Consider the following 12,422-nt stretch of genomic DNA (forward strand, 5'->3'; position numbering starts at 1 on the left):
ATAACAGAGTTGTCATAATGTGCTTGCAAACATGAGTTCACTGAACTTGGCATGTCCTTTGAATATCACTTGCATAAGGCAAGAGACATGGTAGCACTGTTCTCAGATCTTTGCCAATATTTCATGCCTCACTTTGCCTTTAACTGTTGATAGTCAAGAGAACAATCAAATTACCTGCACAAATTCCCACAAACCAATGTAATTGCAGTGGAAAACTTGTTGGGTCTGATTGGGTGAGTCTGGCATCAGTCAGTGGGAGTGCGTGTGAGCTTGAGGATTGTGTTTGAGAAGCCAACAGAGGAGAAAAGCAGTGCAAAAGAGACCAGGCTTGCTGTCAGGATATGCTCAGCTCCTGTCCTAAAGGAAGCCTATGTTTCTGGAATGGCACTGATTGAGCTTATCTTTGTCGTGAGTGGTGCCTGTGTTGTCCTCTTTTGGCTGGCACACATGTTTATGATGCTTGCTACAAGGGTCTGTTGGCCAATTCCTGGGAATTTCTTTACCTCCATGGGAAAATGGGCAGGTGAGGTATTCTTTACTCAATAAAATCAGTGCACACCAATCTTTATGTATCATGTTTATATGGTGATGTTTTCATATTTCTGTCTGTATATGCTTCATTTTAAGTGTTTGCATACAGTACCAGTCAAAAGTTTGGACATGACTTCTAATTCAAGTTTTTTTTTCTTTATTTTTATTAATTTAAATACACTTCAAGTTTTAAAGTAATGATGGACTGTCATTTTTCTTTACTTAGAGGAGTGATTCCTGACATAATATGGATTACTACAGTTGTGGAATAGGACTATTTACTGTATTTATATTATTTACTATTTACTGTTTTACTATTTACTGTTTGATTAAGAAGGCAAAAAATTCCAATAATTAACTTTTGATGAGGCACACCTTTTAACTGAAAAGCATTCTATGTGACTTCTTCATGAAGGTGGTTAAAATAATGACAATGTGCAATGTGTCATCAAGGTAAACGCTGGCTACTTTGAAGGATCTAAAATATGAAATGTTTTTTTTTGGGGGGGTTAAACACTTTTTTGTTTACCATATCATTCCATATATGTTATTTCATAGCTTTAGTGTCTTCCTTTTTGTTTAACAATGTATAAAATGGTCAAAATAAATAAAAACCTATGAATGTGTAGACTTGTCCAAATGTTTGACTAGTATTGTAGGTGTTGGCTCTTGGCACTGGTCAACAGAACCCCTGAAGCCATAATAGAGAAACCAAAGTGAGACTTCAGTGAAACTGGAAAAAAGTTGGCAGGGAAATAAAAACAATTAATTATAAGGGAGTATAGCACAAGACTTATTCTTTGCAATGTCTTACATTAATTATAATCTACTGTCTAAATAACTCACTATATGATACATGAGAGAAACCAAAAAGTAGTCAGTCACCTTACATGCCCTGTGACTCATTCTGAATTTAGGAACTTTTCACCATCCCCCCATGCCTCCCTCCCTCCATAATAAGGTCTGTAATTACACTTGCATTATTTCCAAAAGAGAAACCCTCAACTGATGTGGGATACCACATCGAAAATGCAAAACTTGTTCCCAAGCTTTGTCTATTTGCCATTCTTTAATGTACGAGAGACAAAGGAAAAAGGCAATTAGAACACTATGTTCCAGGGTGTATTACACGATTTCCTTCCCCTTGAGTTTGACAAGATCAATTTGGCATGCATGAATGAATGGCCATTCACGAACTGCCTGAAATGTCATTTTATGTGTGTGTGTGTGTGTGTGTGTGTGTGTGTGTGTGTTCCTACCCATTTTAATACACCACTCTGATTTAATTTTTCCCCACTTGCATAAATAGTTACTGGACAATGGGAGAAGCCCACTGAAATAAAAACAAGCAGTGATGATTGTCAGACTCAAACAAACAAACAAACAAACAAACAAACAAACAAACAAACAAACAAACAAACAAACAAACAAAAAAAACACCATGCTTTTGGAGAATATGCTGAACAGCTCCTGGCTCTAGCATTCCCTTTATCAAGCATCTGGGCACACAGTTGCTTCTCAAGTACGGTACACACTGTTAAAACAAACACACACACACACACAACTATCCTGTTCTGCCTGAATGTGTGTTTGTCAATGTGATGTCATGTTTATCATCTTCTGAATACTTATTGAAGTATACTAATCAGATAATCATTAAACCATGTCAAACACTGACATGTGGCATCGACAATACTAGTGGGCTTGAAAAAATATATACTTCATTTGTTTCTGATTGTACCACCCTGTTTTCATATAGAATATAATGTGATTCACATTTACTTGACAATCTTTTATCCAAAACAACTTGCATTTGAGGCACACACAATGCAAGTGGAATTGTGGTAGGAAGCAGTGGCTCTGTGGTTGAAGTTTTGGGGTACTGATTGCAAGGCTGTAATTTCAAATACCAGCTAGCTAACACAGTTATATGTCTGTGAAGATTCTCAATCATCCAGGTCATAGTAAACTGTGGGTGGTAGAAATGGGCAACTGGACTTGCTTGAAGATTCTTGAAAACGTTTCACCTCTCGTCCAAAAGGCTTCCTCAGTTCTGTCTGACTAATAGGGAGTATCAGATATTTATCCTCTCCTGGCTCAGAATCAGAATCAGAATTCTGATGACCAGCTCATCTAAGGTGTCATTGAGGCATCATGTTGGTGTGGGTCGCTGGAGGCTGGGTGTGAACGGCGAGTCATTAGCGTGATCAAAGGATTGCCCGTTAGGGTGACCAGTGGCAATCTGACTCTCTCTGTCCTCCTGTGAGTCCCCGAAAACAGCTGGGCCCTGGCGCACACCCAGCCGTCTGGGAAGAGTGTCCAAGACCACCTTGTAGATGGTTGACAAATGATGTCTTAGACCCCCACCTCTGTTCAGTGATGGCCGTTCCAGGTTGACAAAAATGGTTTCTTTGACTCCTCACTCATACCAACGATCCTCTCTGGCTAAAATGCGTACGTCACAATCCCGAAATGAGTGTCCTTCGTTGTTAAGATGAATGTAGACAGCCGAGTCCTGGCCTGAGGAGCTGGCTCTCCTGTGTTGGGCCAAGCGCCTGTATAGCGGTTGTTTCGTCTCCCCAATATACAAATTTGTGCAATTCTCACTGCACTGAATTGCATACACTACGTTGTCCTGTTTGTGTCTGGGTATTCTGTCCTTAGGGTGGACCAGTTTCTGCTTCAGGGTGTTATTGGGTCTGAAATGTACCGGAATGTTGTGTTTGTAGAAGATCCTCCTGAGTTTCTCAGATAAACCAGAAATGTAGGGAATGACAATGTTCTTGCGTTTTTTCCTGTTATCATCCTTGTCAGTTATGTTCCTTTTTATGCTCTTTAGGAAAGCCCAGTTGGGATAACCACAATTCTGAAGTGCTTTCTTGATATGATTCTGCTCCTTCTCTTTTCCCTCTAATGTTGTAGGAATGTTCTGAGCCCTGTGTTGCAAGGTCCTAATGACCTCCAATTTATGTTCCAGTGGGTGGTGAGAGTCGAAAAGTAGGTACTGGTCTGTGTGTGTGGGTTTCCAGTAGACCTCAATACTAAGGCTTCTGTCTTGTCTAATGTGTACATCACAATCCAAGAAGGCTAGATTATTCCCACTGACATCCTCCCGAGTGAAGTTGATGTTGCTATCCACTGCATTGATGTGTTTCGAGAAAGCTTCCACCTCCTGGATTTTGATTTTAACCCAAGTATCATCCACGTATCTAAACCTCCTGGATTTTGGGTTAAAATCAAAATCCAGGAGGTGGAAGCTTTCTCGAAACACATCAATGCAGTGGATAGCAACATCAACTTCACTCGGGAGGATGTCAGTGGGAATAATCTAGCCTTCTTGGATTGTGATGTACACATTAGACAAGACAGAAGCCTTAGTATCGAGGTCTACCGGAAACCCACACACACAGACCAGTACCTACTTTTCGACTCTCACCACCCACTGGAACATAATCATAATTACAGTAAACTAGTAAATACAGTAAAGGAAAAACTTGAGACTGAAAGGTTTTAACAGTCATCCAAATGACTGAACGTAAACATTGCTGCAGTAACATACCAGCTACTATGTTGTTGACATTAGCTAGCTTGACCTTCAAAATGGCGGACACCGGGGCGTCACGTGACCCTGTGACGTCAGAGAGCCAGCTCCTCAGGCCAGGACTCGGCTGTCTACATTCATCTTAACAATGAAGGACACTCATTTCGGGATTGTGACATACACATTTTAGCCAGAGAGGATCGTTGGTATGAGCGAGGAGTCAAAGAAACCATTTTTGTCAACCTGGAACAGCCATCACTGAACAGAGGTGGGGGTCTAAGACATCATTTGTCAACCATCTACAAGGTGGTCTTGGACACTCTTCCCAGATGGCTGGGTGTGCGCCAGGGCCCAGCTGTTTTCGGGGACTCACAGGAGGACAGAGAGAGTCAGATTGCCACTGGTCACCCTAACGGGCAATCCTTTGATCACCCTAATGACTCGCCGTTCACACCCAGCCTCCAGCGACCCACACCAACATGATGCCTCAATGACACCTTAGATGAGCTGGTCATCAGAATTCTGATTCTGATTCTGAGCCAGGAGAGGATAAATATCTGATACTCCCTATTAGTCAGACGGAACTGAGGAAGCCTTTTGGACGAGAGGTGAAACATTTTCAAGAATCTTCAAGCAAGTCCAGTTGCCCATTTCTACCACCCACAGAACACAGTTATATCCTTGAACAAGACCCTTAACCCTCAACTGCTCAGTTGCATCCTATTTCCATTGCAAGTCACTTTTGGATAAGCATCCACCAAATTAAGCAAATTTAAATGGAAGTAAAAATCTGAGCATTTCAGTGTTAATGGCATTGCTCAAGGGACCAATAATTTTGTTGTAGTCCTGGGATTTAAACTAATTACAAGCAAAGTCATTTAACTGCTAAGCTACTTGTATAAATATGAACACATACTAATACAAGTCATTGGCTAGTATATTTGGAAACTTATAATAAATTATGGTTATCAATATTTTTTGTGGTTTGGTTACTACTTCGACATAATTGTCTGACAACACAATACCAGTGCATCTCAAACAATTACAACATTGTGAAAAAGTTTGTTTTTTTGTAATTTAATCCAAAAAGGTAAGCTTTCCTTTAATGAATATGGTATTCCATATTCATTACAGACAAAATGAAATATATAAAGTTTTGTTTTGTTTTCATTTTGATGATTATGGCTTATAGTTCATGAAAATCAGAAATTCAGTATTTCAAATTATTAGAATATTACCTAAGATCAATCAAAAAAAGGATTTACAATACACAAATGTCCAACTTCTGAAAAGTATGTTCATTTATACACTCAATAACTGATTGCCCCAATCAATTATTGAGTGTATAAATGAACATACTTTTCAGAAGCTGGAGATTTGTGTATTGTAAATCCTTTTTTTGATTGATCTTAGGTAATTTCTTAGGTCTTAGGTAATCTGTATTTTTGGCTCAGAAACACCTGAGCCAAAAATACAGACGAGCTGAAGGTTGCTATCAAAGCAACTTGGGCTTCAATAACACTTCAGCAGTGCCACTGCTGAAGTGTTATTGAAGCCCAGGTTGCTTTGATAGCAACCTTCAGCTCGTCTGTATTTTTGGCTCAGGTGTTTCTCATCTTCCTCTTGAACCTGAACCTCATAGATTCTCTATGGGGTTCAGGTCAGGTGAGTTGGCTGGCCAATCAAGCACAGTAATATCATGGTCAGCAAACTATTTGGTAGTAGTTTTGGCGCTGTAGGCAGATGCTAAGTCCTGCTGGAAAAAGAAATCAGCATCTCCATAAATCTTATTAGCAGATGAAACCATGAAGTGCTCTAAAATCTCCTGGTCAGCAGCTGTATTGACTTTGGACTTGATAAAACACAGTGGACCAACAGCAGCAGATGACATGGCACCCCAAATCATCACACACTGTGGAAACTTCACACTGGACTTCAAAAACCTTGGATTCTGTGCCTCTCCACTCTTCCTCCAGTCTCTAGGAGCTTGATTTCCAAATGAAATGCAAAATTTACTTTCATCTGAAAAGAGGACTTTGGACCACTTAGTAACAGTCCAGTTCTTTCTTTTCTAAGCCCAGGTAAGATGCTTCTGATGTTGTCTCTGGGTCAGGAGTGGCTTGATATGAGGAATGCGACAGTTGTAACCCCTTCCTGAAGACATCTGTGTGTGGTGGCTCATGATACACTGACACCAGCCTCAATCCACTCCTTGTGAAGCTCTCCCAAGCTCTTGAGTTTACTTTTCTTGACAATCCTCTCAAGGCTGCAGTCATCCCTGTTGCTTGTGCACCTTTTCTAGCCAGGCTTTTCAGCACTGACCTTCTGTGGCTTGCCCTCCTTGTGGAGGGTGTCGATGATCATCTTCTGGACAATTGTCAAGTCAGCAGTCTTCCCCATGATTGTGGTTGCGTGTACTGAACTAGACCGACAGATAAACAGTATTTATACTGTTTTACTCAAACTCAAAATAAAATATTCTAATATTTTTGGATATGTTTTATGTTTTTTATTTTTTGCACTATAGGACAGCTCATCTCATTATCTCTAGCCGCTTTATCCTGTTCTACAGGGTTGCAGGCAAGCTGGAGCCTATCCCATAATTATCAAAATTAAAATAGAACTAGAAAAGCACTCGGAGAGCGTAGACCTCCGCCAAGAATCCTTTAAAAAAATCCGGGATCCAGAAGGTGATCCGGATCACTGCCAAAATTTAATGGATTGTTACTTGTGCCCAGTCACACCTCTGGAAAAAATTTCAGAGCAATCCCCCAACTCTGGTATTAGAGCCCTTACAGTGGGGTGAATGGGTGACGACTCAGCAGCATAAGTGTAGAGCCAAAGCTACTGCTGAGGCTCGCCCATGGGAGCACCACTCCTCTCCGCGTCACATGCCGAACAGGTTTGCTCTCCTTAATGACGCACCCACTGAGAAACCTGAAAGAGCTCTGGTTATAGGGGACTCTATCATATGGCACGTGAAATTAGCTCAGCCTTTAGGGGCACCAGCAGCTTTAGTCAGGTGTATACCGGGAGCCAGGGTGCCAGACATAGCAGGTAATCTTAGGGTCCTAGGCAAGCACAGGTTCTCAAAGATAGTTATCCATGCAGGAGCTAATGATATACGCCTTCGTCAGTCTGAGGTTACTAAGAGTAACTTTGTAGAGGTGTTTAAATTAGCGAAGGCAATGTCCAATGCTGTAGTATGTTCTGGCCCCATCCCAATGCGGCGTGGCGATATAGCTTACAGCAGGTTATGGTCGCTGAACTGCTGGCTGTCCAGGTGGTGCTCTGAAAACAGTGTGGACTTTATAGATAATTGGGCTAATTTCGAGGGCACTGCTGGCCTGTTAGGGCGGGACGGTATCCATCCCACTCGGGAAGGTGCTGTTCTCATTTCCTGCAGCATAGGTCATAGTCTCAGGACAGGCCTAGTTAATGCCTGACAATCCAGAGCCAAGACCAGGGAGCAGACGAACAGGCTAAACCAACTGTCTGCTAGCTGCACAGAGTCGTCACTCAGGGTCCACTACATTGAGACTGTGTCTGTTCCCCGGGCTAAACAAAAAGGTAGAAATTTTCAGAGAGTTTGCTCCAGTAACCTAATCAATATAAAATTAGATCATACTGACTGTACAGCTGCTGCCAGCACCTTTGATCTAAAGGTGGGGCTATTAAATATTAGATCTCTGACATCTAAAGCGCTAATGGTTAATGAACTCATTACTGATCAGAAGTTTAATGTACTTTGTTTAACTGAAACATGGATTAAGCCAAATGAATATATAGCATTAAATGAAGCGAGTCCTCCTGGATACAGTTTGTAGCAAGTGTTCTAGGTGGGTGGAGCACAGAAGCACGGCAGACCAGAACTGAGTTCTCAAAAACTCGTTTATTGTAGCTTTTCAGCTTTTAACTATACACACACGCACGCACACAAGTATCCAGGTTGGGGAGTAGCTCTCTTCCTCCACCCTCCCTCTCCTCTTATAGGGCACGGTCACTGGGGAAGACACACAAACACAGGTTAATTCTTGTCAGGTGCAATGATTCCACCACTTACCTTCCCTGACTCCACCCTCCATTCACAGACAGACACTTGACCACGCCCCCGCTGCCACATACCCCCACCGCCCGACTCAGGCAGGGGAGCCGTCCGGCCTGCAGCCGACTCCCCCGCCCCCCCACCCCTTGACGGGAGAGGAAGTCTGCCACAACCATCTGTGCCCCCGGCCTGTGGACCACCTCGAACTTAAACGGCTGGAGTGCCAGATACCAACGGGTGATCCACGCGTTGGCATCCTTCATGCGGTGGAGCCACTGCAGGGGCGCGTGATCCAACCAGAGGGTGAAAGGGCGCCCCAGCAGATAGTAGTGGAGGGTGAGGACCGCCCACTTGATGGCGAGGCATTCCTTCTCTATGGTGCTGTACCTGCCCTCGCGCACCAACAGCTTGTGGCTGATGTGCAGCACTGGATGGTCCTCCCCCTCCACCTCCTGGGACAGAACAGCCCCCAGCTCTCTGTCCAATGCGTTCGTCTGTAAAACAAAGGGGAGAGAAAAGTCAGGGGAGTGTAACAGTGGCCCCCCCACACAGTGCAGCCTTTACCTTAGAGAAAGCCCGCTGGCATTGCTCCGTCCACTGGACCGGATCTGGTGTCCCCTTTTTAGTGAGATCAGTCAGTGGGCTGGTGACGTCTGAATAATTAGGTATAAACCTACGATAGTAGCCAGCCAGCCCTAAGAACTGTCTCACCCCCTTTTTGGTCTTGGGCCTCGGGCAGGCCGCAATCGCTGCTGTCTTATTGATTTGGGGACGCACCTGCCCATTGCCCAAGTGGAAGCCCAGATACTGTACTTCCACCCGCCCAATCGCACACTTCTTCGGGTTGGCTGTGAGACCCGCTTGCCTCAGTGACCCCAGGATGGCCCTCAGGTGTTTTAGGTGCCTGCGGCAAGTCATTACTATAAATAATAATGTCATCTAGGTATGCGGCCGCATAGGTGGCGTGGGGGCAGAGGACCCTATCCATAAGCATTTTAACACATTGAGGTGGTATATCTGTAATGCCCCACCCCTGTCCATTCATCTCACCTCATAGTCAACATCCCCGACTCGCCATGTGACCTCAAAGGGTCCTTGCCACCTGGCGATTAATTTAGAACTCGACGTGGGCAACAACATGAGTACTTTGTCTCCCGGTGTGAATTCCCTAAGGCACGTGCCCCTGTTGTACAGGCGGACATGACATTCTTGAGCCTGCCGCAAATTCTCCTGGGTTAAGTGTGTGAGGGTGTGGAGTTTTGCGTGCAGGTCAATAATGTATTGAATTTCATTTTTGCTCGGGGAAGGTCCCTCCTCCCAATTTTCCCGCAGCACATCTAGGATGCCACGCAGCTTATGCCCATATAATAATTCGAATGGGGAGAACCCCGTGGAGGCTTGTGGGAGCTCTCGCACTGCAAAAAGCAGGGGCTCGAGCCATTTATCCCAGTTACGTGCGTCCTCACTTACAAATTTTTTAATTATGTTTTTTGAGGGTGGCGGCACGGTGGTGTAGTGGTTAGCGCTGTTGCCTCACAGCAAGAAGGTCCGGGTTCAAGCCCCGTGGCCGGCGAGGGCCTTTCTGTGTGGAGTTTGCATGTTCTCCCCGTGTCCGCGTGGGTTTCCTCCGGGTGCTCCGGTTTCCCCCACAGTCCAAAGACATGCAGGTTAGGTTAACTGGTGACTCTAAATTGACTGTAGGTGTGAGTGTGAATGGTTGTCTGTGTCTATGTGTCAGCCCTCTGATGACCTGGCCACTTGTCCAGGGTGTACCCCGCCTTTTGCCCGTAGTCAGCTGCGATAGGCTCCAGCTTGCCTGCGACCCTGTAGAAGGATAAAGCGGCTAGAGATAATGAGAATGAGAATGTTTTTGAGGGTGCGATTAAACCGTTCGACTTAGCCGTCCGTTTGTGGGTGATAAACGCTGGTGCGGATTGGCTTGATTCCCAGTAACCCATACAGTTCACGCAGTGTGCGTGACATAAACGTAGTGCCCTGATCAGTCAGAATCTCTTTGGGGCTTCCAACTCAGGAGATGGCGTGGAAGAGTGCTTCTGCAATACTACGTGCGGAGAAATTGCAAAGCGGCACTGCTTCCGGATATCGCGTTGCATAGTCCACCAGAACTAAAATAAAGCAATACCCTCGTGTTGACCGATCTGATGGCCCGAAAAGATCCATCCCAATTCTTTCGAATGGGGTCTCAATTAATGGTAGAGGGTGCAAAGATGCTTTTGGGATGGCCACTGGATTTACCAACTGGCATTCGCGGCATGCCGTACACCACCTACGGACATTGCCATGAATCCCTGGCCAATAGAACTGGGCCATTATTCGGGCTAGTGTCTTATCCTGCCCTAAGTGTCCAGCCATGGGATTAAAGTGAGCCGCCTGGAGTACCAATTCCCGGTGGCTCTTTGGAATCAAAAGTTGGGTTATTTGTTCCTTAGTCTGAGTGTCCTGTGTCACTCGGTATAACCTATCCTTAATAATGGAAAAATAGGGGAAGGATGGGGTGGCGTTTGGCTGGAGCGTTTGACCATCGATTACTCTCACTTGGTCAAACGCATGCCACAGAGACTCGTCTCGCAACTGCTCTAACGGAAAATCCGTGAGGGATTCCCCGAGAGAGGGAGGAGGGGCCTGCTGCTCCTCACTCTGACGCGGTGATGACGTAGACGGCTCTGTGACAGCTGCTCCCGCCAATGCCACACCTCCCCCCCTGAACTACGGCAGGACCCACTCTTCACTAAGTGCGTCAATAAATCCTGAAATCCCGGCCAATCAGTCCCCAAAATTATCGAGTGGATAAGGCGAGGATTAACCGCCGCCTTTACACTAAATTTCTTCCCTTGAAACAGAATGTGGACCGACACCAAAGGGTAGTTGTGAACATCCCCGTGCACACACAACACAACACCTTCACCAACTGTGTTCTTCCCAATGCCTCGTCTTGCACCAGGCTTTGGTGGATTGAGGTCTGATTACAGCTGGAGTCCACCAAAGCCTGATACGTATCCCCTTGGATACTCACCACTATGCGAAACACTCCGGCCCGTTCGAGGGCGGTTCTTGGCGCGTCAGGGATCCGGACCACCTCGCCCACCTCCATCGCCGAGCACTGATGCTGGAGGTGCCCCGGCTCCCCGCAGCGCCAGCACACTGGCCCAGGCTCTCTCTCTGCACCGGTGTTCTGGATATCACTCACCTGAGGGGGGGAAGACACAGACATGGAAGTAGGTAATGGTAGGACACCGCGGGTGCGACGGGCCAGCTGGGGTGGAGCCGGCCCCCACCTCCGCGGTGGGGGAATGGGGTGAGGACAAGAAACAGAAAGGGAGAGAGAGAGAGAGAGAGAGAGAGAGAGGGGAGGGGAGAAGGGGAGACACGCTGTCCTGCCATTGGAACGGCTGCCATATGGTCCTCCACCAGCTTGATGGCCTGATCCAGCGATGCAGGGCGATAGCACTGGACCACTCCGCGGTTCCTTCCGGAAGTCGAGCGACGAACTGCTCCAGCGCCACCAGATCGATTATTTCCTCAGCGTCGCGGTTGTTGGCCCTCAGCCACCGGCGGCAGGCATCCCAGAGTTGCTGGCCAAACGCAAACGGCTGGCTGACCTCCTCCAGGCGCAGCACGCGGAAGCGCTGCCACTGCTGCTCCAGAGTACGACCCACGCGCTGGAGGATGGCCCTGCAGAGGTTCGCGTAGACCAGCCGGCTGTCGGTGGGGAGCTGCAGCACGGCCAGCTACACCTCACCCATGAACAGGGGGAGGAGGCGCGCCATGCGCTGTTCCACCGGCCAACCCCACGCCTCTGCTGCCTGCTCAAAGAGAGCGAGGAAGGCCTTGGGGTCGTCGTGCGGGCCCATCTTCGTTAGGGTGAGGTGGGGAAGGCCTGCGGCGGTGGAGGTGGTGGACCCCGCCGATGCAAGTAGGTGCCGGCCCCCACCCCTGCCGACATGAGTAGGTGCCAGAATGCCTGGCGATATTCCTGCTGCACCAGCACCAGGGCCTCGAACCTTTGCTCCTGTTCCTTCCAGAGGGCGACCAGCGCCTGGTGCTGGCTCTGTTGAGCCGTGGCAAGGGCATGGATCAGGTCCTTGAAGGGGGAGGACTCCATGGGGCTGTTCTCTCCTGCGCTCCGTTCCCGGGTTTCGGCACCACTGTTACAAGTGTTCTAGGTGGGTGGAGCACAGAAGCACGGCAGGCCAGAACTGAGTTCTCAAAAACTCATTTATTGTAGCTTTTCAGCCTTTAATTATACACACACGCACGCACACAAGTATCCAGGTTGGGGAGTAG

The 12,422-nt window shown here is 46.6% G+C and overlaps 1 protein-coding gene across 4 annotated transcripts in view; it reads left to right on the forward strand.

Annotated features, from left to right (window-relative positions):
* The first annotated feature begins 307 nt into the window (after positions 1 to 307).
* hsd17b3 (hydroxysteroid (17-beta) dehydrogenase 3) overlaps positions 308 to 12,422 on the forward strand; it is a 67,786-nt gene continuing 55,671 nt past the window's right edge. For all 4 annotated transcript variants that reach the window (XR_009655521.1, XR_009655520.1, XM_060931913.1 and 1 more), the window contains exon 1: positions 308 to 523. Coding sequence is in view for 2 of the 4 variants with exons in the window: in XM_060931913.1 (XP_060787896.1) it covers positions 382 to 523 (142 nt within the window). In the remaining 2 variants the exon portion in view is untranslated. The remainder of the gene's footprint in view (positions 524 to 12,422) is intronic.

This window comes from Neoarius graeffei, chromosome 10, assembly GCF_027579695.1.
Source record: "Neoarius graeffei isolate fNeoGra1 chromosome 10, fNeoGra1.pri, whole genome shotgun sequence".
NCBI lineage: Eukaryota > Metazoa > Chordata > Actinopteri > Siluriformes > Ariidae > Neoarius > Neoarius graeffei.